The 27,318-nt window shown below is 42.5% G+C and overlaps 1 protein-coding gene across 1 annotated transcript; it reads left to right on the top strand.

Moving 5' to 3' along the window:
• The first annotated feature begins 843 nt into the window (after positions 1-843).
• Positions 844-25,682, top strand: LOC137040779 (uncharacterized). The gene is made up of 6 exons (XM_067416550.1): positions 844-1,009; positions 3,588-3,653; positions 17,464-17,479; positions 19,694-19,937; positions 20,310-21,172; positions 25,635-25,682. The coding sequence occupies exons 4-6, from the start codon at positions 19,745-19,747 to the stop codon at positions 25,680-25,682; spliced, it is 1,104 nt and encodes a 367-aa protein (XP_067272651.1). The 5' UTR covers positions 844-1,009; positions 3,588-3,653; positions 17,464-17,479; positions 19,694-19,744.
• Positions 25,683-27,318: the final 1,636 nt, after the last annotated feature.

The raw sequence follows: 27,318 nt of genomic DNA, 5'->3' as shown, positions 1-27,318 counted from the left end.
CTTACCCTTCGCTAAGCCACGCCCGAAAACCACCAAAGGCCAATCGTGGCTTATAGCAACCGTAACTAGGCGCGGAAGATCTGTCAAGCTATCGAGCGAGGGAAATAAATAAAACATGCCGAAGCGTTGTGCGTATGTTTTGTGCAAATCTGAAATCTGGTATCCTAAAAGTTTGGACGGAGGGTGGAATTTTTTTTTTCCTTGCCCAAAACTAACCCTAGGGGGGAAATAATAATGTCGACAGGATTAACAAAAACGTTAGCCTACGTTTGCTTCAATGAACTGAAAAAAAAAAAAAAACATGAGGCTTTTGATTTATGAAAATTATTACTTATAATGCACTATATAGTCTATAAAAAGGACCGTTTTGTAGCTTTATTTATTAGTTTTGTATTGTAGTTTGTTTAGACAAATTTGCTAATTAAGACCTTCATTATAAGGATTGTTGCAGTGGCTGTGTTTATAAAATTAATAAAACCCATCATGTTTGTGAGAGACAAGGCTTGAGTAACTGGGGTTTTTGATGTATGGCTCAGCACTAGTGCCAGGTCCAAGATGTAGATTCTTCATAATGAAAAGTGCATTATAAAATCTATTATTATTATTAGACCCACGACTCGTGAGCAGTTGTAAATATAAGCGAGAGAATCATTGCAAATGTTCAGGAAAATATCTTGTGTTTATTCCACACGACTTATTGATAAGCTGTTTGATGATTTATAATTATTCGATTATAATTTCACTTACCCTGCTGTGCATACATGAGGCGGCTGCTGATTGCGCTGGGACTATAGGCTTTACACTCTAAGAAATATCTGTTTATTAACAGTTGTATTACTGTATATTTTTACAGAAATTGTCCATAGAACGTAATTTACGGGTGTATTTCTGTTTATTTACGTTTCGAATTGCATTATGGGACTTCTCTGCTGCAACTGCCAACTGACGCGGCCAGAGACGGACGTTTTAAGCAGAACGTCAAAAAAGAACACGGTCTGCCTTTTCAGCAGTAAGTAATTTCTTTTTGGAAAAATGTAGGTTATTCAAGTGACTGTTTTATTTGCAGTAGTTTAAAATGTTATATTGTCTGGGTTCATGGTGTGTATAGCCTATTTGAAATTCCGTTGGCAATTGCTAACTTTAACGTTAGCTAACTTTTGTGAGCTGCTGTTATTAACCAGCGCTTGGTTAGGGAGATAGCTGTTTTTTCTCAGAAGATGACCAGGTTCGTGCGAGTTGTTTTTGTAATAGATCACAGCAAATTATGATCACTTATCTGGTCATGTCCCGCTTCTCCATTCTTTGTGACGGGTGGTCTGTTAATTTACGGAACAATTGTCAGTATTCGGAGAGGGAGGTTTTGACTGCGGTTTAAAAAACAAAACCAAAAAAACACCGCGTCTCCTCTGTATGTGAACAAGCTGGCTGTGAACGAGCAAAATCTCCAGCTCCACTTTGCGTGTAAAAGGTAAGTTTGAAATGTCATTGAAGTACGTAACGTTAGTGCTTTGGTATTGTAATCGCCACCGTCGCCACGTCTTTAAAATTCGAACACATTATCAGAGCGTCCGTTAACTGAATGAATTGGAATATCATCCGGAAATCCTATAACATTAGCAATTTTCATTAAAGCAGCTGATTTCTGCAAATGAATGTAAAACTAAATGTATATTCCAGTAGGCTACAGGGTGAAGTCAGTATACATTAAAGACGATTTGAGACAAATAAATTTTATCCCGGTCCAGCTGCGCAGCTTCTCCCGCTCAGCGCAATGAAAGTGTAGAAAAGTGTTTTCTTCTGGTTTGGCTGATAATTACAATTTCTGTTGTCTCTGATGTAAAACTTAAGTTATATTATTTGTCTATAAATAGGCTATAGTTGTAAAAAGCCTATTTTAAGTAGGCTAATGTATAGACCAATTTATTTTCATTTACACATTTTAAATTACATGACAAGAAAATATATGTATAAATATATATAAATGTGTTTAATGTATAGCTACAAATTATAACGTGCATTACAAAAATAAACCATGTAACGCTATTGAACAACACTTTAATTTAGCCTACGTTTAAAGTTAACTAAAATGAACAATAGACAGTGTAGTTTCTTTGTTAAATTTACAAATAACAATTGCATAAAAAATAATAATAAACTAATAATATAGCCTGCCGTTTAAATTGTTCCGTGTCGGTCACGCATTCAGCCTTAGGAGGATCAATCTTTCGGTGACCGTCGTCAGTGAACATTATTTATTCATTCATTCATTCATATAAAAAACTTTATTTTAGCAGTTTTCAGCAGTTTTAAGTCAGCAGTTTTTTGTTTATTTGCATATTTCCTATAATTCTGAGTGACAGATGTCCCATTTGATTTAGCCTATTTTTCTGTGATATTTGTTTTAGCTACGGTGTTGACAACCAGCTATAAGAAAAATAAATGATTGCACGGACAATTCCTATCCCCGGTGTCTCTCTTTCTGTAAGGGAAATTTAAAAGATAGATTCTGGAAACAAAATCTAAATTTAGCTGGATGAGTCGGGTCGGAAATAAAATAATTTATAGCGGGTGAGTATGGAGTGAATTTTGCGCGAGCGGAATGGTGCGGAATAGCGGGAGCGGGACGAAATGCACCCCCGCGCAGATTATATTTTGAAGGCTATTAAAGAAAGTGTATGAAAAAAAGAAAGAAACAGCGAAAAGGGTGATAATGGACTGATTTCTCTTGTTGAGAGAATGGTTGAGAAATAAATAGCATTTAAAAATTGGGAAATTAAAGTTGATCTTGGTTGCTCAGGGCAGGGAACTGGGAGCTGTCGAATGCACTAAACGTTTTATTTACTTCAAGCGCTTGCGCTGTTGTGTTCAATAGTATCCAGTGCTACACTTGAGTTACCGACCGCTATACCATCCACTGCGGTATTGCGCAATCGTGCGCAATCTCACAGGCAGGCGCCCGGGTGCCATGGAGACGGCGACTAGAGTCATATTCACCAATAATGCTTACAAACACAGCGTAAGTTAATGCCTTGTGATTGGTTACTACGTCCATCAATCAAACCTTTGCTGGCAAGGTATTGGCTAGGCATTGATCACCTAGCCAATGGCATTTATACGAAAAATCCCGTCCAAGTCTGCGAAAACCATGCGCGCTTGACTGACAGCTGGCAGAGCGAGTAATATGCTAACTCTGTATAATGACTCATCAGAAAGCCTGTGATTGAAGCAGAGAGACCTGGGAGGGTTTAACGTGACAGGATGAGAATCGCTATTTCTTTGAAAATGGGCACGATTGATTCCTCTAACTCAAAACGCTCATGCAAACAAAGAAGGATTTTTTTGTTTTTTTCCCGTTATTTTTTCGTTGTTTTGTATAAAAGAAAAATATATTTTATTATATTTTCATAACAATTAACTTAAATTTCAATAACTTTTATATAATTTAGGCAAATCAGCAACAACAGACAGACAGTTGGACGGTGTCTGTGTGTCAGCGTTGCGCCGCTGTTGTAGAGTAACATTATGTGAATGTAAAGTCAAACTAACGCACGTTAAACTTACATTGTGTATGCAATTTTCTTTTTCAGATTAATTACTACCAGTGCTGACAGAGGACTCCCAAAAAGCCCCACAGCCTTGCTTACCAACCTGTGTGTGGTGTAAAATAAACACAACCAAGCCAGAAATGCAGTGAACAACTCTTTGTTTACTCTCCCTCTCCAGACCAATCTCATTTCCTTAACTAGGCAGAACTCATCAACCATGGAACAATCAGACATGTATTGTGATCACTGAACAGTCTATCTTTTTTTGAACACAGTGCTTTTCCACCCTCTAATGGACACAATATTTCCCCCCCTCTCCCTCCCTCCCTCCCATGCAGCTCTCTACACATGAAAGGTGGCAACAAAGTCTTTCAAGTGACCCGGCCGGGATCTGGTACGCACCGGTCTTGGGAAGGAAGGGTCCTGGCATAGGGCTGAAGGGCCCGGAGACTGTGGGGCCTGTGAACTTATGGGTGGGGTAAGTGAAACAGGGGGTGGGTGCAAAGAGGGATCTAAGTCTTGCCTGCCAACCTGAGATGTTGCAATTTCCTGTTCTCGTGGGAGAAAGGTATGTGGTGAATTCCCTCTCCTTTGTGGGCAGACTGTGGTAGGTGCAGCTACTTTACGAAGATGGCTAGCGTGCCATCGGGTACCATCCTCCAGGAGATAAGACCCTCTGCCTATCTGACGAGTAACCAACAAAGGGGTGATTGCAAGATGATTGCAAGATGGCGCCGCCGTGTTCGGTCGCCTTCAGGTCGCTCCTCTGAGACTTTGCTTTTATTTATTATTCTACACTCTTTTGTTCTCGATTCTTACTAATCTTTCATCAGCCTTGGTCTGCTATGATAGCAAAACACTTTTGGATATAGGTTATCGCTACACTGACCTGGTTCAAGACGCTTTCATCAATCCTCTGTGGCCACCTGAGATTCTTCGGAACGCCGAGTTGAACAAAGGCCACCCGACTCGTAGGCGAAGATTCAAAAAACACCGCGGGAAACGCGCTGGGATCCGCAACTGTGGTTTATATTCCACCACAGGCAGACACGGGACTGGCTCTATCTGGCCTCCATGATGCCATCAGCGGCTCCACAAACAGCCACCCCGATGCGGCTTTCGTCGTCGCGGGTGATTTTAACAAAGCCAACCTTAAGAAAGTATTGCCTAACTTTCACCAACATGTCTCCTGTCCCACACGAGGAGCAAACACACTGGATCACTGCTATTCTCTGTTTAAGAATGCCTACAAGGCTCGTTCACTACCAGCCTTTGGTAAATCGGACCATGCCGCCATTTTCCTTACACCTGAGTACAAACAAAGGCTCGTTCAGGAACCACCGGTGAGGCGGGAAGTTAAACGCTGGTCGCCTCATTCAGAGATCACGCTACAGGCAGCTCTTGACGACGTTGACTGGGACATGTTCCGAGCGAGTTCATCGGACGTCAGCGAGTTCACTGATGTGGCGCTCTGCTTCATCAACACACTGACAGAGCAAGCCACACAAACAATAACTATAACCTCCTTCTCTAATCAGAAACCGTGGGTGGACAGTTCAATCCGCGCTGCAGTGAACGCCCGCACTGCCGCATACAACGCCGGTCTACTAACAGGGAATATGAGGGATTATAAATCATCCTGTTATGCTCTCCGACGCGCCGTTAAAGCCGCAAAGCTCCGTTATAGGGATCGCGTGGAGTCTTATTTCCAACTCAACGACTCCCGGCGGATGTGGCAGGGACTGAGGACCATCTGTGCTTTTGGAACGAAATCCTCTGCAGAAGTGAGAGCTGATCCGTTGCTTGTGAACGAGTTAAACTCTTTCTATGCTCGCTTTGATGGCAATCGCGGCAGCGCGACACCGCCGAGTGACGCGTCAGAAAGAATAACTCAGAGCTGCAACAATCACGTGATCTCTGTCTCGGAGGATGAAGTTCGTAGGACACTCAAACGTGTGGATGTTAGGAAAGCTGCTGGTCCGGATGGCGTTTCAGGTCGTGTCCTGCGGTCCTGTGCTGATCAGCTCGCTGGACTCCTCACATCCATCTTCAATGAGTCCCTTGCTACATCTGTGGTCCCAACCTCATTCAAAAAATCCACCATCATCCCTGTCCCTAAGAACAGTAAACCCTCTTGCCTAAATGACTATCGCCCAGTGGCTCTCACGTCTTTAGTCATGAAGGTCTTTGAGAGACTCATCAAAAACAACATTTGCTCCTCCATCCCTGACACCTTGCACCCTTTTCAGTTCGCCTATCGTCCCAATAGATCGACTGAAGATGCCATCTCTCACGTCCTCCACTCCTCCCTCACACACATCGACAGCAAGAATGGGAACTATGTAAGACTGCTATTTATTGACTATAGTTCAGCCTTTAACACCATAGTTCCCATTAAGCTAACTAACAAACTCCTGGATCTCGGACTGAACTCTTCTCTCTGTCACTGGATTGAAGATTTCCTCACTGGCAGACCTCAAGTGGTGAGAGTAGAACAGTTCACCTCCACCTCCATCACCGTGAGTGTGGGAGCTCCACAGGGCTGTGTCCTCCGTCCCCTGCTCTACTCTCTCTACACGCATGACTGTTTGTCCACACACAGCTCCACCTCTGTCATCAAGTTTGCGGATGATACTGTTGTCCTGGGCCTCATTTCCGACAACAATGAGACCGCATACTTGGACGAGGTGGAGCAACTGACATCATGGTGCCAAGACAACTGTCTCCTTCTGAATGTGAACAAGACCAAAGAACTGATTGTGGACTTCAGGAAGAGACAGCAACGGTCATATTCCCCTCTCATGATCAGCGGGACACCAGTAGAGAGAGTGAGCAGCTTCAAATACCTGGGTGTGAACATCTCCGAGGACCTGACCTGGACTGCACACATCCAGTCTCAGGTGAAAAAGGCCAGGCAAAGACTGTACCACCTGCGCCAGCTGAGGAAATTCCGGGTCTCACCAGCTATCCTGAAAACTTTCTATTCAGGGGCGATAGAAAGTTTACTGACTCAGTGCATCACAGCGTGGTATGGTAACAGCACCAGTCACGACTGCAAAGCCCTGCAAAGAGTGGTGCGCTGGTCCGAGCGCATCTCAGGGTCAGCTCTCCCGTCTCTGCAGGACATCTACATCAAACGATGCAGAGGCAGAGCTACAAAAATCATCAAGGACATTAATCACCCGGCCAACCCCCACTTCACCCGGCTGCCTTCTGGTAAGCGCTTCCGTAGCCTGATGGCCAAAACTGAGAGACTCAGGAGGAGTTTCTTCCCACAGGCCATCAGACTCCTGAACGCTGTCACTTAACAACATGTGACTTCACCTCACTCAGTATTAACAAACTCACATACTGATATTGCACTGCACTTTATTATTGTGTTCCATGTAACTACTCATTATAATGCTGTTTGCACATTACACTTCTGCACTTCTGTTATCCACGTATTTATTTTTATAGTCTCCAGTTTACCATCTCACTTATTTAATTCCACATCTCTTATTTCTTTTACTTGATTTATTCATAATTCTACATATGAATATATATAGCACCTTATCCTATTCCTATTTTATCCTATTCCTATTTTATAATTTATTGTGCTTTTTTGTTAATTGTTATTTGCTGTCCAAGGAGCGGACCTGTTTACATTTCACTGCCGGTTGTATTCTGTATAACTGTGTATGTGACAAATAAAACTCTTGAACTTGAACTTGAACTTGACCAGAATGAAGCCAGTTTATTACTCCTGTGGGGTCTGCGAACTCTCACCCAGTCCTGAGCTGCGATATTTGGCTCTTTGGCATGTCTGAGTCTGTCAAATCTCTATTTCATCCGGCGCTGCTGGTGTGTGACCTGAGTTTTTACCCCCCTGGGGGATCCCTTGATTGTGGAGGGATGAAGTCTGTCCAGTGGCAAAGTGAGTTCCCTGCCCAACATTAGTAAGGCAGGGGAGACCCCAGTGGTGCTATGCTGTGAGGCCCGGTAGTGTAGCAAAGTCAGACGAATGGCTTGGTTGAAACAGCACCCTTGCGCCAGGTGTGCTCTAATGCCATTTTTTAGAGACTGATGGAAACGTTCCACACCCCCATTGGCCTGGGGGTGGTAAAGGGTGGTGCGAATGTGTTGGATACCTTTATTCTCCAGGTAAGATGAGAAGTCCCCTGAGATGAACTGAGGGCCGTTATCTGTTGTGATCATTTGTGGGAGGCCCCAACGGGAGAACAGTGAGTCCAGAAAGTTCACAATTACTTGAGTGGTGACAGAGCCGGTGGTGGTTATTTCTGGCCATTTTGAATACAAGTCATATGCTACCACCAGGAATCGCTGATTGTGGGGAATCCCATGAATCTCACTGCAGATATCCATCTGCAGGTGCTGCCAAGGACGTGTGGGCCAGGCCAGGGGTTGGAGGGGCGGGGGAGGTGGGTTACCCGTTTTCCCACTCACCAGACAGGCTTGGCAGTCTTTAACTAAAAGTTCAATTTCTCTGTCTATGCCAGGCCACCAGACCCTGTCCCGGCAACGCTGTTTGAACTTCACTATTCCCAGATGCCCCTCGTGTGCCATTTGAAGCACACGCACACGAAGGGGGCCCGGGACCACAGTGCAAAGCCCTCGTGCCACACGTGTCATTCCAGCACGATAGTTCATCTTTGACACGGGCAAATGGCATTAGATCTTCTGGGACATGTGAGGGTCGGCCTTTTTGGATGTAAGTGCGGAGCAGGGAGAGGGTAGAGTCCTGCTCTGAAGCTGTTTTGAGCTCCTGTAGTGATACCATGCTCTGTAGAGGCGTGTGCAGCAGCTGGATGATGTCTGTTTCAGGGTTAATGTCTTTTGTTTTTTCCGGGACTGGGACAGAGCGAGACAAGAGGTCAGCTACCACGTTTTCACGGCCTGGTGTGAACTGAAGCCTGTAATTATACTGACGGAGCCGGTCATACCATCGATGTAGTCTCAGTGGTCTGTGACCTGTTCCTGACGTTGCCAGTAGTGCCACTAAGGCATGATGATCCGTCCTTAGAGTGAATTGGCGGCCATACAAGTACAGGTGCCATCTTTCACATGCCCATAGGCATGCCAGCGCTTCCCGTTCACCCACTGAATATCGTTGTTCGGTTGGGTTAAGGGCCCGAGAGGCAAAAGCTATGGGCATTTCTACACCCTTCTGAACCTGTGACAGTACGGCTCCGATGGCTGTGGCAGAGGCATCGCAGGTGACCATGGTCTTACAGGAAGTGCTGAAGTGTGACAGTATAGGAGGTGAAGTAAGTTGGGCCTTGAGGGTGCGCACAGCCTCCGAACATGCCAGTGTCCACACCCAGGACTCATCTTTCCGGAGTAATTGCCGGAGTGGGGCAGTAGTGGCTGAATACTGAGGAAGAAACTTTAAGTAGTAGCCCGTCATCCCTAGGAAAGAATAATAATAATAATAATAATAATAATAATGCATTTTATTTAACAGCGCCTTTCAAAACACCCAAGGTCACTTTACAGGGAAAAACAGCAATAACAATATAAATACATAAATCAACACACTTAAAACACACATGCATCATAGAGACAGAAAAATAAGTAGTAAATCATAAAAAAGCCTGTGTAAACAGGTAGGTCTTAAGACGAGATTTAAAAGTATGTAGACTGACAATATTACGGATATCGAGAGGGAGAGAGTTCCACAAGCGAGGGGCCGCATGGCTAAAAGTTCTAGCTCCCATGGTCTTTAAGCGTATACGTGGTAAGACAAGAGAGAGTGAGAGAGAGGATCGTAAAGTGCGTGAAGGAGTGTAAATATGAAGAAGATCAGTAAGATAGGGAGGAGCTAGCCTGTGAAGTGCCTTGAATGTGAGAAGCAGGATTTTGAAGTCAATTCTATATTTCACTGGAAGCCAGTGAAGTTGCTGGAGAGTTGGTGAAATGTGCATGGTAGAAGGAGTTCTAGTAAGAACACGAGCCGCAGAGTTCTGTACCAACTGAAGTTTATGGAGAAGTTTGGAAGGAAGACCAGTAAGAAGAGCGTTGCAGTAATCAATACGTGAAGTAACTAGTGCATTAATGAGAATTGCAGTGTTGTTCATTGAAAGGGATAGACGAAGGCGATTAATATTACGCAGATGAAAATAAGCGGTACGTGTAATATTATTAATATGGGCTTCAAATGAAAGTGTGCTATCCAGAGTTACACCCAAACGCTTAACCTGTGAAGATGGATAAATGAGATGTTGATCAATATCCACAGGTATATAGTCAGAGTTTGTCAATGTGGATTTTGTCCCTACAAGTAGGACCTCGGTTTTGCTACTATTAAGCTTAAGGAAGTTAGCTGAGAGCCAGTCTTTAATTTCAGCCAAACAACGGGACAAGAGAGGTGGTAGAAAAAAGTCAGAGGTTTTGGAAGATAAGTATAGCTGGGTGTCATCGGCATAGCAGTGAAAGTGAATGCCATATTTCCTGAAAATATGACCAAGTGGAAGTAGATAGATAATGAATAAAAGTGGACCCAAAACAGAGCCCTGAGGAACACCAGTAGTGACTGTCGATGATCTTGATCGGAAGTGCTTTAATTGGACAAACTGAGTATGACCAGAGAGATACGATATAAACCAGGACAGGGGTGTGCCAGTGATCCCAATAGAAACTAACCTGTCAAGGAGTATTTTGTGCGAGATGGTGTCAAAGGCCGCACTCAGGTCGAGAAGGACAAGAATGGTTAATAAACCAGAGTCAGCTGCCAACAACAAGTCATTAGTGATTTTGACAAGAGCTGTCTCTGTACTGTGGTGCGGACGGAAGCCAGATTGAAACTGCTCAAACAGGTTATTATTGGAAAGATGATCAATTACCTGGGTTTGCTACACATTTTTCCAGAATTTTAGAGATGAATGGCAAATTAGAAATCGGACGGTAATTATCTAGGTTAGATGGATCTGCCCCTGGTTTCTTAAGGATTGGAGTAATAATAGCAGATTTGAAATAGGAGGGTACATAGCCAGAAGCAAGTGAACAATGGATAATTTTAGAAATTAATGTAGATAAAGATGGTAAACAGGCTTTGACTAAGTGAGTTGGCAGAGGATCAAGCCAACAGGTAGTAGGCTTGGATTCCCGGATAAGACGCAGTATCTCCGCATCAGTTGGTAATAAAAAAGAAGAGAGACCAGAGTGTGGGGACACTTGAAAAACTGAGCAGCAGTAGTTATAACCTATGTTACTAGCAAGTATTTGTTGGTGAATATTTTTAATCTTAGACTCAAAAAAAGTCATAAAATTGTCACATAGTGTGGTAGAATACATGTCTGATGGCAGAGAATCCGGTGGTCGTAAGATGTTTTTTACCACAGAAAAAAGAGATCTTGAATTTGTTTCTTTGGCTCCAATTAAAATAGAGTAATAATCAGATTTAGCTTTAGACAGTGCATCCTTATAAAGTTGGACATGTTCAGAAAGCATTTGTTTATGTACAGTGAGACCAGATTTGGCATACAGACGCTCTAACCTACGACCTTTAGTTTTAAGTTGACGAAGTTCTGGGGTAAACCATGGAGCAGAATGAATGAAAGAGACAGTCCGGGTTTTCACAGGTGCATAATCATCCAAAATCGTAGTTAGTCCATTGTTATAATAAGAAACCAGTACATCAGCATCAGTAAAATCAGCTTTGCTGGAAAAGATGGCAAGTTCATCAGAGAAAGAAGACACATCAATGTTCTAAATGTTCCGAAATTGGATAGAACGACACAGATTTACCTTAAAAACTGTCAGTTGGATGCAGAAAGACACAAGTAGATGGTCTGATATGGACAAGTCGAAAACAGAGCAATTATACGGAATAATGCCAGAACAGCAAATAAGATCAAGGATATGCCCTTTAGAATGGGTGGGCAAGTTAGTGAATTGCAGCATACCAAAACTATCCAGACAGGATAGAAAATCACTTGTACTTGTGTTGGTGACTTCATCTATATGAATGTTAAAGTCCCCCAGCATGATAACATTCGGAGACATGGGACATATGTAAGTCAGAAGCTCAGAAAGTTCAGTTAAAAAGAAGGGATTGCTCTTAGGGGGGCGGTAGATAGACATGAGAATGGTAGGAATAGCCCCATTGATTTTTAGGGCAATCGATTCAAATGAAGAATATGTAGGCACAATTAGCTGGGATACTTTCCATTTCTCTTTATGAAGTATTGCCAAATCCCCTCCCCGTCCAGTAGCGCGGGATTTACAAATAAAGGCATAACCCGGAGGAACAGACTGGTTAAGATGGAGAAAATCATCCTGTTTCTGCCAAGTCTCAGTTAAACAGAGGAAATCAAACTTACGGTCAGACAGCATATCATGCACCAGAGGTCCTTTATTGGAGAGTGATCGTACGTTGAGTAATCCAATCAATCAATCAATCAATAATTTATTTATATAGCGCCTTACAGCAGCCAAAAGGTGCACAAGGCGCTTTCCAGAACAAACATCAAACAACAACATAAAGACAAATACAAACAAACAAGAACAAGACTAAAAGTCAAAAGCTCGATTAAAAAAGTGTGTTTTCAGATGTGCTTTGAAAATACTCAGCACCGTGATGTTTCGAAGGTGCACAGGGAGTGCATTCCACAACTTAGGTCCTAGAACACTAAATGATCGGCCTCCAAACTTTTTATACCTGTATGTTGTGGTAACCAGAGAAATTTGATCAGAGGAACGGAGTGTCCTGGCTGGCTGATATATTTTTACTAGTTCAGTGAGGTATACTGGGGCCAAACCATGGATGGCCTTAAACACAAACAATAGGATTTTATACTCCACCCTAAACTGCACTGGGAGCCAGTGAAGCGAGCGGAGGACAGGGGTGATGTGTGACCGTTTAGATGTGTTAGAGAGAAGACGTGCGGCTGCGTTTTGTACCAGTTGAAGTCGACTGATAAGAGATGTATTTAGTCCAGTGTAGAGGGCATTACAGTAGTCGATCCTCGAGCTGATGAAGGCATGAATTGCTTTTTCAAGGTCGGCTCTGGACAAAAAATATTTGACCTTACTAAGAGGTCTTAGCTGGTAAAAACTCGCCTTCACTACTGCACCAATCTGTTTATCATACAGCATGTTTTTGTCCAAAATAACGCCCAGGTTACGTACAGACGGAGCAAACTGAGGTGTCGTAGGTCCAAAGGTAAAAGCACTGCTAGATGAATCCGGGCTGAACAGGATGTACTCAGTCTTTTCTTCATTTAAATGAAGGAAATTCTGGGAAAGCCACTGTTTGATGTCCTGAAGACAATTATAGAGAGGATCCAGTGCCGACCGATTACTCAGTATCACAGGAAGGTAGATCTGGAGGTCGTCGGCATAGAAATGAAAATGAACGTTGTGTCTGGAGATGAGTTGACCAAGTGGCAGAATGTAGAGAGAAAACAGAATAGGACCGAGAATGGAACCCTGTGGTACTCCAGATGACATAGGGGCAGCTGAGGAGGAAAAGTCATTGAGCATTACTGAAAAGGTTCTATTAGTGAGGTATGAGGTGAACCAATTCAGCACCACTTTCTGCAGACCAGCAACATGTTGAAGACGAGAAATGAGAATTGTATGATCCACAGTGTCAAATGCAGCGGTAAGGTCCAGTAAAACTAGAACCATAGAGTTTTTTCTATCAAGTGCTTCAAGAATGTCATTATGCACCCTCAGTAACGCAGATTCAGTACTATGTCTGGTCCTGAAACCAGATTGGAACGTATCCCCAATGCCGTGTAATTGCAGATGAGCCTGGAGCTGGGAGTAAACAAGCTTCTCCATCAACTTTGACAGAAATGAAAGGTGAGAAATAGGGCGGAAGTTTGATAGAATGGAGGGGTCAAGGTTGGGTTTCTTAAGCAACGGTCTAATGATGGCATGTTTGAGGACGGTAGGAACAATACCCAAAGTAAGACAGCTGTTTATGAAGGAGACAAGACAGGGACCAATGATGTCAACAGCCTCCTTCAGAATCCTTGCAGGAACAGTGTCTAAAGGGCAGGTGGTAGGTTTCAGTTCAAGGACAGCTTTTTTGAGCTCCCCAAGAGAAACTCCCTCAAAGTTCTCTAACACACATTGCGCCGCACCAGTCGGCATGACAACAGTAGAGTCTTGAATAATTGATTGCCTAACAACCAAGACCTTGTCCACAAAATACTGCTTGAATGCATTACAAGTTCTTTCAGACACATCATTCAAGGCAAAAGACACCGGATTAATGATAGAATTAATAGTATTGAATAAAATTCCAGGACGGTGGCTATTGCTGTTGATGAGATGGGAGAGATATTGTCCTTTAGCTTTTTTCAGTGCTCTCTGATATGTGGCCAGACTGTCTCTAAACATCTCTAATGACACCTGCAACCTATCCTTCTTCCATTTACGCTCTATCTGTCTGCATCGACGCCTAAGGGACCTAGTTGTATCATTGAGCCACGGGTCCAGAGGACCCTTAGTCGACTTCACCTTAAAGGGTGCAACAGAGTCCATAATCTGGGAGCAGACGGTGTTGAAGGAAGAAATGAAATGGTCCGGGCAAAAAGGTGGTGCTAACTCAACAGAAGCAAAATCAGAAGTGGAAAATGAAGCAATAAAATCTTCAACAGTAGATGAGGTGATAATGCGACGACGATGAGGGGCAGTAGTTGTAGGTTCTGATGATACGGCACTGATGTCAAACTGAATGAGAGAATGGTCCGAGATGGCAAAATCCACAACCTCACAAGCTGTCACAATCACCCCGCGAGAGATGATAAGGTCAAGAGTGTGACCTAACCTATGAGTTGGACCAGATATGGACTGAACCAGATCCAATGAAGCTAAAAGTGCCTTAAAATCATTAGCCGGTTTATCAGAGGGGCAGCAAACATGAATGTTGAAATCACCACAAATTAAAATGTTATCAAACTTTGCCAGGAACTCTGTTAGGAACTCTGAGAACTCAGTTAAGAAAACTTTATTTAATTTGGGTGGGCGGTAGATTACTGCACATAAAATAGGACTGGGTAGTGATAGTACAAATACTTGCAGCTCAAAGCTGGAATACCCTCTAGTGGACAACTGGCGACACTTCAGAGACTGTCTATGTGCGGTGGCTATCCCCCCGCCCCTACGCCCCTAATCCAAAGGAGAGATTGTTTTTTCCAGTATCGTTGCCAACCGATCTGGCCAAATTGGTTAGTACACCATGATCAACAGTGCGTGTAGACCTCCTTGCTGGACGTGGATTCGACGACCAGAATGACCGTATTGAGCACGAGTCATCGATGGTGTAGCTTCGTCGAGACCCACGATGACTGTACGGTCGACGTGGTTGATACGCAACATCTGGATGGAAATGTAAAGCTGACGGGAGTTCAAAAGGACGGGAGCGGAGCTGGAGAAGTTCCGCCGCAGAATATTGAAGGATCAACACAACATCTTCATAGTTGCTTCCCGCGCCAAAGGCACCTCGAGTGAAGAATCAGAGGTCAGTAACCGGCAGGCAAACCGGCAGCCACGAGAAGTATCACACAGATCAGCTGATAATAGCGTGCGGTGGTCCGAACTCGCTGTAGTCAGCGTAACAGGCAGATCACAGATAGATGATGGCTATAAAACAGCTTAAAACAGCAATAAAACAACTACTAAAAGTCAAAATATCCAGGAGCAGCGGCAGCAGGTAGCGCCAGCGTTCACCCCGGATATGACGCGACCACCTGGGCAGGAGTGGTCGGTTCAGGAATGGACTGAATGGCCTCCACGTTAGACTGGAGTGGGGAAATGCCCTGTGCTGACAATTTGAACCCCACAAACTCGATGACGGGTACAGCAAAAAGACATTTTCCGCCATTTAAAGTCAGCCTGTGCTTGAAGAGTGCATCAAAAACCCTGTTGAGACGCTCATCATGAGCGTGAATTGTGGCCCCGTGCACGACAATGTCGTCAAGGTAGATGACAACGCCTGGTATTCCCGCTAGCACAGAGGTCATGACCTTTTGGAAACAGGAAGGGGCGGAGCTAAGGGCAAATGGCATCCTAGTATAACGAAAAACTCCCTCATGTGTCACAAAAGTCGTCAGATTCCTGCTGTCGGCATGGAGAGGCACCTGCAGATAACCTTCTCTTAGGTCCAGCTTAGAAAACACTGTGGAGCCATAGAACTGAGCCGTGAGTTCCTCCGTTGTTGGTAGTGGGTACTTATCCGGAATAACTGCCTTATTGACTTGCCGCAAGTCCACGCAGATGCGCAGGGCACCAGATTTTTTAGTGGCCACCACCAGATTTGAGACCCAGGGCGATGCGTCCACATGCTCAATGATGCCTGCCCCCAGCAGGCGTTTTAGTTCTGTTGACACCCCCTCGCGCAGGGCCAGGGGTATGCGGCGTAACGGCTGAATGACTGGGGTGACGGTATGGTCAATGAGGGGCTGGTGCATAAATGAGGTGAGGCAGCCCAGCCCATCAAACAGTGCTGGCCGCTGTTGTTGCCACATTGAGGTCACAGTCAGGAGAGCGGACCCCTCCGTGTCCACTAGGGCGAATCCCAGTGCGGTGAACAAGTCCAGCCCCATCAAACTTACTCCTTTGCGGGCCACTTGGAAGATGAATGAGGGCAGTGTCCTTGTACCATAGCGAGCAGTCAATTTAAGTGACCCTAGTAGCTTGATTTTTGAATCACCATAACCACACAAGGCTGTAGAAGGCGTGGCCAAGGGAAGTGCGCTGAAGAACTGACTGTAAGTGCTTGCATTGATCAGGGACACACTGGCCCCCGTATCCAATAGCAGTGGGATGTTCACATCATTCAGGGTGACGGTGCATGATCTGAACGGCACAAGACCTGAAGTTACATTGTGGATGATGGCAGGTGGGGACTGATTGGTGCGTGTCTGTGGTCTAGTTGGGGCTGAACGGCATACACTAGCAAAATGGTTTTGTTTTCCACAATTATGGCATGTCTGGCCCTGTGCTGGACAGCTTTGTGCTCTGGTGATATGCGAACGAGATCCGCAATTAGCGCAGGGCTTTTGTTGATATGCTTGCCTACGTTGTTGCCGTGAGAGTTGCATCACAGAGTCAGGGGCATCTGCAGCCGCTTCTGCACCCCAGTCGGGTGGCTGCTCAGCTTGTGGACTTGTATCCATAAATGTCAGTTGGCTGTAAGTCGACTTATTTTGGTTGGTGAGCGTAGCCACACATTCATCTGCACTTTCCACCTGAAATGCTACCGCTAGTGCCCTAGATAGCGTCAGGTCGTCCGGCTGTAACAGCAGGGTTTCTCTAATTTTGTTATCATTGGTGTGTTCAATCAGCTGATCACAGATCATTTCATTGTGCAGCCCTCCAAATTTACAAGAATTTGCTAGCCCTCTCAGATTGGCCACATACTGATGCACGGACTCACCGGGCAGTTGATGGCGCCGGCGGAATATGAACCGCCGCAGCAAAACACTCTGTGGAGCGGCAAAATGTTCATTCAGGGCAGTCACGGACTGTTCATAAGTGGCTTCACTGCTGTCGCTGATTGTTCCAAGCACTCGCTGTCCCTCTGCCCCCAGGCAGTGTTGAAGAAGTGCTTTTTTTCGTGCCGCACTCACTTCTGTGAGGCCGGCTGCGATGAGATATGTCTCAAAGGACTGCAGCCAACGAGGCCATGGTATCGGTTCACCTGGGAGAGCGAGGAAAGGCAGTGGTGGAGGTAGAGAAAAATCAGCCATCATTGTCGCCAAAATGTGGTGTAAAATAAACACAACCAAGCCAGAAATGCAGTGAACAACTCTTTGTTTACTCTCCCTCTCCAGACCAATCTCATTTCCTTAACTAGGCAGAACTCATCAACCATGGAACAATCAGACATGTATTGTGATCACTGAACAGTCTATCTTTTTTTGAACACAGTGCTTTTCCACCCTCTAGTGGACACAACACTGTGCACCTCCTTTCTACTGGTTCCTCTTTTTTTGTTTCTTTTTTTTGTGGTACTTCTATTAAATAGATGTGTTTGTGTGTGAAAAGAACTACTAGTGCCAACAGTTAAACATGAAAACCTTAAAAGCCATTCAGCCATTTTACACCTCTTTGCTATTGAGACATTTATGAGATCAAGATGAGATTTCTCATTTACTTGCTATGATGTTTCATTGTGGTATCTGTGAGTTTATCAGTGGCTCAGTTTCAGACTATGTAAAGCACGTTAGGACCCATAGAAACATTAGCCGGGCAATTTTCCAGACTGTGGAAAAAGCTTTTCCTCTTATAATTCTTTAAATGTGCACTTGTCCAGAATTCACCATGAAGTGAGAAAGCAGTCTTTTAATCGTCATATATCTGTGCAGTTAAAGTGTTCTTGGGAGTTTTGTGGCAAAGAGTGTGGTGGCATAAAATGTCTTGTATCCCACCTTAAGTGTCACTTGCAAGAGGGTCTTAAAGTGTCCTGTCCTTACAGTGGATGTGCAAAGACTTTCAAAGTCAGATCCTCTTTTACATCTCATTTATCAAGATATCACAAGCAGTGTGATGTTACACATATTGCTCAAAGTCATATCAGTGAGACAACAGAGTATGCTCCTGCTGATTCTGATAATGGGCAGCCAGACATTGATAGTGAAGTCCAAACAGTGCAGCAAGATAGAGACTCTCTCCCAGGGTCAACCCAAGATGGATACACTGAAAACATGGCTCTTTTTTTCCTTGGCTTACAGGCAAAGTATCTTGTCCCTGCATCTACAGTCTCAGAGATTGCAAGTGAAATGAGAGTAATTCAGGATATGCAGCATGAGTTTACTATGGATAGGTTTTCAGAGGGTCTCCAGGAATATGGTGTGCCTGATGAGGCATTACAAAATCTAGGGAAACGTGTGTATGAGCAAAGTCCTATGCAGGCCACACTACATGAGGGTAGTGGCACCTTAACCACACACCACAAAAGACTTCAGTATTACCGGAAAGTATTTAACTTGGTAGAACCAGTACAAATAACCTTAGGTCATGATTACAAAGGCAAGACAAAACATTTTCATTATGTTCCCATTTTAGAAAGCTTAAAAGCTGTCTTGAGCAATGAAAGTGTACGGCATCAAATTTTAAATCCTATTCATGGCAACGAAAGCAAGCTATGTGATATTGGAGATGGCTGTGTCTCTAAATCCAATGAAATGTTTGCATTGAATTGGACTTCCACCCTGCCTTGCCCATTATTTATTTGAGGGTATAGTTGACTATGATTTGGCCATGTACTTGCAGTTCCTAGTAAAAACAAGGAAGTGGTTCAGTTACGATGTACTTAACAGCAGAATTGTTAATTTTACAGGAGAGAGTCAGAACAAGGCTAATGTTCTGCCTAACAATGGGACAAAACTTGGGGGGCATGCTGCTCAAAATTGGTGGCTTCTTCGGTTCTTGCCAGTACTGTTACATGACAGGATCAGAGACCTTAAGGATGAAGTTTGGCAACTCATACTGCTACTTAGGCAGGTGGTTGAGCTTGTATGTGCTCCCGCACTGTCAGAATCACAGAAGGTGATGACCTACATGAAGGTCCTCATTGAAGAGTACATAGAAACAAGGCACCTCCTCTTCCCACTTAAAAAGCTTAGACCCAAACATCATTACCTTTTACATTATGCAGATCTCACATTACAGTTTGGGCCATTAATCCGCACATGGACAATGAGATTTGAAAGCAAGCACAGCTATTTGAAGAGGTGTATTCGGGCTAGTAAGAACTTCAGAAACATCACAAAATCCCTTTCAGAGAGACATCAGTTGTTGCAGGCCTACCAAAGCAGAGGAAATGTGTTCTCGCCTGAGTTGATCATGTCTGACTGTACAAGGTTTTACCCAGAGTTGTATGATACTCAGATTAAGGGTGCATTGAAATCATTCAATGTCACGTCATCACATGCAGTAGTGACAGACAGAATTACTGTACGAGGCACATGCTATGTAAATGACATGCTTGTCATTTTGAGCTGCAATATTGGAGAGTTAATTCTCGGCCTGATTGCATGCATTGTAGTGAAACAACAAAAGACTGTGCTTCTTGTGCTTAGACAGAAAAAAGCAAGTCTTGATCCAGGTCATGGTGTTTTTGAAGTTGAGAGTGAGGGTGGTATTTTTATTTGCAAAGGACTTGATGAGCTTCTTGATTACATCCCACTCAGACACTACAGCAGAGATGGCAGACTGCTGGTTGCTCTTAAACACAGTCCACCATGGAGTCTGTAAGAGACAATATCAGAAGCACACTTCATTCACTGGAAGAAGAGCAACTGGAAACTACTATCACAAAGTTGATAGATCTGGGAGTCACCAATCTGGAAGACTGCACATTGTTAGGTGCAGCAGACTTGGACGGGATTTTATCATCTATACAGTCCAGGCGGCAGATCCGTGCATTTTCCTCAGGTTTGTTATGGGCTTGATCAGACATTGAACCGTATCTTTCTCTTTCTCTCACAAGTAAGGTTGCTCGATTATGGCAAGAATCATAATCACGATTATATTGGTCAATAATGACATAATGATGATTTAACATTACTCAAAGATTTCGGAAACATGAATTTATTTAACTTTTTAACAATGGATTTCCTTGATCTTTAAATATAATTTAATTGAAAGCAAAAAAAAAAGCTACAATTATCTTGTTTTCATAATTGGGATTGAAAATACAATGTTACAATTTTATTAATCGCCCAGCCTTACTTACAAGTGGCATTTTGTTTGCTATTGTTCCCCTTTTGAAGTCCACTTTTTAATAGTCCCCCCCCCCCCCCCCAGTGTCTCAGAGCACCTTGGATGTGTCCTGTACTCCTAACCTTTGTAGTGTTACCAAGGATCTGTCGGAGATGCCAACTGTGACGTATCCAGAGATGTTTCTAATCCCATGGCAGAAGTTTCCAGTTACAATGATGAATGTGCTGAAGGAGAAGAGGAGGCCACTACCAAAAGATAGAAGACACATGATCAGGATCATCATGGAAGACTTGATGGTTAAGGACACCAGACCAGGCAGAAGCAAGCTGAAACAAGTTGCACAACAGCTGGTTGAGAAATACCCTGATTCCTTTTTGGATAAATGTGGCACAAATGTAGTTGGTCAAGGTTTTGCCTCCCTTGTTATGCAAATGGAGAATCAAGTCGAGAACATCAGACGACAATATGCTTTCAGCACATCCAATGAAAGAAGACCAAAGAAGAAATGCAAATCATCTGACCGTTACGGCTGTCGTCAGTGGCAACCCGAGTCCCCAAATGACTTTGACAACCATGAGGAAAAAAAGAAAAAGCTGCAAGACGCCTTTAAAGGAAATGTTTTACCTGAGAGTGCCATTAAAAGATTAATGGCTGAAACATACTGCGCCCAACGCATTACTCTGAATACCGTAGACAATGTACTCAAACTCATGGAAGAATGGCCATACCTCTTTGAAGCCACGTGTCTTCTTGACCACACAGAGAAATTGCTGGGATTTTCTGTCCAAACCAAACTTGTGAACCAAATTGAGGAGAAGGGCAAGATCATCACAGAGTTTCTTGTGAGCAAGGGAATCACGGGAGTTACTACAGATCCAATAAAACTCCTCCAGGGCTTGATGGAGTACTTTGCGGAGGAGCCAAAGGTGCTGCTGCTAAACGAAGAAGTAAGCACCAGGGGCGGAGCGGGGGGGTGGCTAATGGGGCTTAAGCCCCGAATGTTTTGTCAAAAGCCCCGAATCTTTTAGTAAAAAAAAAAAAAAAAAAATCATTTTGTTTCTTTTCCTCTCAGTCTTTCAGACTGGAGCGGCAAAAAATGAAACAAAAGCTCCTTTACCGTGTGCGTCGCACACATAGACTGTTGCAAAATCCGCAGCTTGTTTGCCAATGCCAACTGCCAATAAAAACTAACGAAGAAGAATATACATCTTCTTCTTCGTTGTTGTCATCAGGGATTGGCGGGCTTTTGTATTTCACCGGCGTCGTAGTGAACTATAGTTAACATGGACACTACACATTTTTTTTTAAAAGGAACACTAAACCTCACCGGCCAGAGAGAGATTCTGCGTCAGACGAGCGTGTTACAGGTTTGTGAATCCGCTGTTGTAACACTTGAGTTAAATGACTGTATTGCTGGCTAGCTAGAGTTAACGTTAGGTGTTACTTAAGGCGAGACACGACAGGTGAAAACAAAGTCAATTTTGAGATTTTGGGCCAGTTCACTCCCTTAACATGTAAGCTTTCATGTCACAATAAAAAAAGGCAACATTACACATTTAAGGTGGTTATTTCATTATATTTTGTCACCGTGCGCCTTTAGATTTCTACCTGAAATCATCAAAAGTTACTCTAACGCGAGCTCCTGTGCCGTCTCCATTCACAGAAGCATGTCATGCCTGGTATCATTATAAAGCTCTCAGTCTCACACACAGCGCTGTCTAATCCAAATATGGGCATTTCCTTTGAAGAGCTAACCAACCGCGAAAGTTTGCAGCCGAAAACAACATCTGATTGGTCCAGGATTCTGATGTATCAAATCTGTCAGCTAAGCACAAAGTAAACCAAACTGAACTCTAAAGATTAATAATGATGTTTACACCAAATTCCAATTTCACCTATGCAGGCTAACTTAAAAATAGTCAGATAATGGTTGCCTTTTTTATTTGCCAGGGGTTAAAATTAGTCATCCTTAACATGTTTGGTGTTTTGGATTCACTACAGCTGGAGAACAGTTCAATACCAAACAGGTTGTAGGCTCTACTGGGTGAATTTTTTTTTTTTTACTAACTTATTTTCCCAGATAGTATATAGATTTTTAGGCATTCTATTATCTCAAACAGCCTGAAAAAATAGTGCATTTAGCTGATGTAAATGGAAAAAAATCTCCCCTGGGGAGTATACCCCCGGACCCCCCTAGGTTTGGGCTAAGCCCCGAATGTTTACATCGTCTGGCTCCGCCCCTGCTCACAACGAGTCACGACAACAACAAACCATGGGTGCGTCTCAATCAGCTCCCTAGTTCAGTAGTCAGGGCACTGATCAGGAAGTCAGCCCATTGACTTATGTCCTGATCAGTGCCCTGACTACTGAACTAGGGAGCGGATTGAGACGCAGGGCATGAGTGAACATGAATGAAGAAGCGGATGAGACCGCTTTGCTCGGCCCCGTGGATGGGAAACTTTGTTTTAAAAAACGAAAGAATGGAAGCGTCGTCAAGAGCACGGTTGTGTGCAAGCGATACAACAAGGAGTTAGCGTATCACCGCAGCACATCGAGCCTCAAATATCACAAATACGCTTCTGCTAAACTTAATGGCAAACATTGCGCTGGTCTGCTGGACTGAAATATATAAACTATATTTTGTTGATTAAGCTTATGTATTCGGTCATCATTCAATGGTGTACTAAACATCCATGTGAAAAATTACTTCTCATTGTTCTCAGGTCAAATATTTATATGCAATTAAAATGCGATTAATTTCAATTAATTAATTACAAAGCCTCTAATTAATTAGATTTTTTTTTTAATCGAGTCCGGGCCCTAATATATATATACATATATATATACATATATATATATATATATATATATATATATATATATATATATATATCTCTTCTCACTGCCATTTTCAATCTCACTCTATTTTCCCCTCTTTTTAAAAGTTGCAAAATCACTTTTGTGGCGTTTTTCTTTTGCTGTTTGAGCAAGGGGGACACAAAAATACATATTTAATGTATTCTCTTATTCACCGCTACTTTTAAAAAAGTTTTCTCTTTTTTTTCCTTTTTTTCTGTTGACCAACAGAAACATGTTTGTATTACAAAATACAGATCAGGTGCTTGAAAATACAGCAGAAAAATATATCAGAAAAAAATCGTAATAATAAAAGACAACAAAAAACATTAAAGGGGCTATAGGTTTTACCGCTATAAAAGTTAACCTAACTCACTACACTATAAAAAAATATTTAGGACAAAAGTAACCTGGTTGCCTTAACATTTTGAGTTCATTGAAATTTAATTTTTGAGTTAATACCATGAACATTTTTTGAGATTAAACAACCTTTATTAAAATATTATTAAAATATTTTGTAAGCATATTGGGTAATTGTGTGTTTTATTTCTGATGGCGCAGTAAAACATGCCAAATTGTGCTATTTTCATGATTAATCAATTTTTTATGTGGTTTAGATACAATAATATTTTAAGTTTATATTTATTAAACTAATGTCCTTCATTGTATCAACTCAAATTTTTAATTTCAATAAACTCAAAATTAAGGCAACCAGGTTACTTACTTTTATAAGTTAAACCAACAAAAACCAACAATATTTTTTTACAGTGTAGTGAAAAGGATCTATCCATTAGGATTCATAGGCTTTTGGATTATCACAAAAACCCAAGCTCTGAGATCAACAAAAGTTTATAATACTTACACTTTATCCATCAAGGTCATTTTCAAATGAGCACAACTTTTATGTGTTGTGAAGCTTAAATGCAGTTGCCTAAAAAGCTAAATAAATGGACTAATTAGTCGGACATGGGAATATCCTAAATTAAATGTCCCACTTCAAATCTCAGTGAGTTCAATCAGAGGTCATGTTCACATTGACCACATGATGTCGCCACCACACAACGAAATCATGTTTTGTGTCAGCTATGGCAAAAACTGACTAAAAACAACATATAACCGCTTTGAAAACAGCAGAAGGCATATTACATAACCTTAATGTCTAATGTTAAAGTTTGTTTTTATGTAGAGGGGATGCACTGACGTCACTCTCCCACCGGGACACGCCCCCTCAGCCGGACCGTGTGGTAAAAAAGCGGCGTGACTGGAGTTAATCGGCGAAAACGTGAGTAAAACAGCTTGATTGGACTTGATATAGGTTCCTACAACTTACCAAACATCCAGTGATCATTGGATATTGACATGCAGCCAGGAATCGTGTGTCCGGACATTCATATGAGCCTGATTTCCAGTTTGTCTGTGAACGCTTTATGCTTCATTTTGTCCAGCCCTAAAACTTATATAGTTTTTGTCAGTGCTTATTTAAAAACATCCAATCATGCAGAATACACAATGGTAAATATGTGTCAACACAATATATAATAATGCAATATATATAGGGTATGATTTCACCCCAAAATCCAACTTTATTGACACAAAATGATAACACGGCAAATCCACGTTTTCACTGACTGGAGTTCAGTTGTTTCTGAATTGCAGCGATCCATATTTTCTGTAGCTTTCTTAAGTCTGTGAAAATAAACCTAAGATTCCCTGTCAAATATATTTGTAGTGTGAATTTTAAAAGCTCAAAAAGTGTTTTTCCCTAATTCACGCTGTAAACCAATGCTGCCTCTCAGTGGGCTGAACCTCTATTGGAGAAAGGTGCTCACTGCAGAGCACATGGGTGGAGCTTACGTCTAGCTCCTCCTCGCTGGAGGACTATTGAATGTAATTAGGGCCTAAAGGTGGAGCTAGAATATCCAACCACAGTCTAACCCTTCCCAACTCTTTCCTTCCACCCCACTGGACCTCCAGAGAGGAGGAGCTGGATGTCATCTGACTGCAGTGAGCTCCACTTGCTATTGGAAGCAGGACTTGCTGACATCTTGGTAGCCCCGCTGAGGTCAGGGTGGATCGATTTACCCCATCAAATGTCCAAGTTTGAGTGGAGGTCCAGACATTACTTCCTAAAAGGAGGAGGTGGGACAAATCCAGATTCTGATCTGTCTGGAACGCAGAGTTTACCTGTTCGGCGTGAAGTTGTTTAATCTCCTCGACATCCTCATGAACTAGCAACCGCCTTATGCAAGACACAAACACGAGTGGGGTATTATATCTTAGAGTAAAACATGAATGTGTCTAGAGCTTGTGTTCACCACAGACCTTATTTCAGACATTAAAGGTGCAATATGTAAGTTTCTTCAGTAAAATATCTAAAAACGACTAGGCTAGTGTATTGTTTTAATTGAGTACTTAAAATATCCCATATCGTTTCCAGCTATTTGTAAATCGGGAGAAAGTTGCTATTTTACCCGATGAAGAGGGACGTGTGAGGGCGTGGCCTGTCGATGACATCACATCTGTGTTACCCTCGGTTACGGTGTTATTCTGCAGAAGCGCTTTACTCTTAGCAGTGTGAACAAATATCACAGCAGCCGCTGAGCGAACACACAGAGGAACGTCTTTAAACACACTTAAATATATCTGATGTTGAGTGTCGGGTGTGATTAGTTACTGTAATTTGATTACTTTTCTCTTGAAAAAGTAAAGTAAGGGATTACTCTTATTTTTTCTGTCATTTAATTACAGTTACTCCTGATGGAATTAAATACTGTGTTTAGACTGTAGAACAATTATATATAATATAATAGTGGAAATAACATCAAAATTTAAAGTCTAACTTTAAAATGCGTGTTTGTATGAATCATCTCACATTTGTAATACTTTGGTAACTTTATAAGAATAATTTATGTAGTTTTCTGTTATTTAATTGGAGTCGTTTCATGTCTATCCTTGAATCTCTTAACTAGTCGAGGTTGATATAGGATTTGGAAAGTAATTAGTAATAAAATACTTTTCTGGAGAGAGTAATTAGTAACTTTACTTTTTTAGAGTAACTTACCCAACGCGGCACACGACCCAACACTGTGTCCTGTCATAATAAAACGAGGCGTGTTGCACAACAATCGCTCCCGCGGCCTCGCTCAGCTCCTCAACACTCGGTCCTGCTCTGCTTCATGACAGTAACGTTAATAATCATATCCATAAACATGATTTCTGCCCGAGTCCCACCCGCTGTGAGGTGAAGAACACAAGATACTGCGCTCAAACGTGCCGTCAAACCACGCCTTTGTTTTGAACAGGCGAAAAACTTACATAGTGCACCTTTAACCAAAACCACATTGACTTCAGGACGAGGGAACCGGAGGTAATAAAAAGCAACTCGTTTTTGCATTTTGGCCAACAAATTTACGCCATACCTGCACCAGGAATGCACATTCTGAGACATGATATTAAAGCAATAGTTCACCCAAAAATAAAAATTGTATGTTTATCTGCTGACCTCCAGGGTATAAAAAGATGTCGTGTGTTTGTTTCTTCAGGAGAACACACGAAGATTAACTCAACCGTTGCCGTATTATGCATGTTAATGGGGTCTAATACGAATAAACATCAAATAAACATCACATTTTCCTTTTTGGGTGAACTATCCCTTTAATAAGTAGGAATTTTATTATCATTCATGGTTCAGTGCGTGGTCATTATAGTTATCTTATGAGCGATAGAAATCAACACTCAAATCTTCAGATAAACACATCAGGAACAACAAATGTGAATTAAAGCTACACTGTGTAACTTTTTTAGTTTATTCTTAGCTAAAAACACTTAGTTCTTTCAAAAATATATGTGCTCATTAATGTATATTTACTTCTTTCAAGTTATAAAGTATTCTCGTAAGTTTATAATATGCCACTGAAAACACATACGGGTGAGGGGTTCGAATGCCGGTCGCCATGTTGCTCCTCCATCTTGAAAGTACAGTAGCCACAGAGGGACATACCCGTAAATTCAAGCTTCGCCTTTCGCGTTTTAACACTCGATGGCACCGTGTCGAATGTGAAGAGGGGGATTGCCATGTTAATCGGCCACCGTAGGAGTTAAAACGAAATCAGAATTGAGAGGAACAGAAACTATTAGTCACTGGATGGTCATAAACCTCTTCACCGCTAGATGGGGGAAAATATCACACAGTGGAGCTTTAAGATATGTAATATTTCAACAAATATTCACTCTCACA

The sequence above is a fragment of the Pseudorasbora parva genome, chromosome 14 (assembly GCF_024679245.1).
Source record: "Pseudorasbora parva isolate DD20220531a chromosome 14, ASM2467924v1, whole genome shotgun sequence".
Classification (NCBI taxonomy): Eukaryota; Metazoa; Chordata; class Actinopteri; order Cypriniformes; family Gobionidae; genus Pseudorasbora; species Pseudorasbora parva.
This window is presented reverse-complemented; position numbering and strand designations above follow the sequence as displayed.

Excerpts from the sequence above, each read along its gene's own strand:
- LOC137040779 (XM_067416550.1), top strand. The coding sequence starts at position 19,745 with ATGGAGTCTGTAAGAGACAATATCAGAAGCACACTTCATTCACTGGAA. Across the intron at positions 19,938-20,309 it reads GATCCGTGCATTTTCCTCAG|TGTCTCAGAGCACCTTGGAT; the intron begins GTTTGTTATGGG and ends CCCCCCCCCCAG. Across the intron at positions 21,173-25,634 it reads TGCTGCTGCTAAACGAAGAA|AAGCGCTTTACTCTTAGCAG; the intron begins GTAAGCACCAGG and ends GTTATTCTGCAG.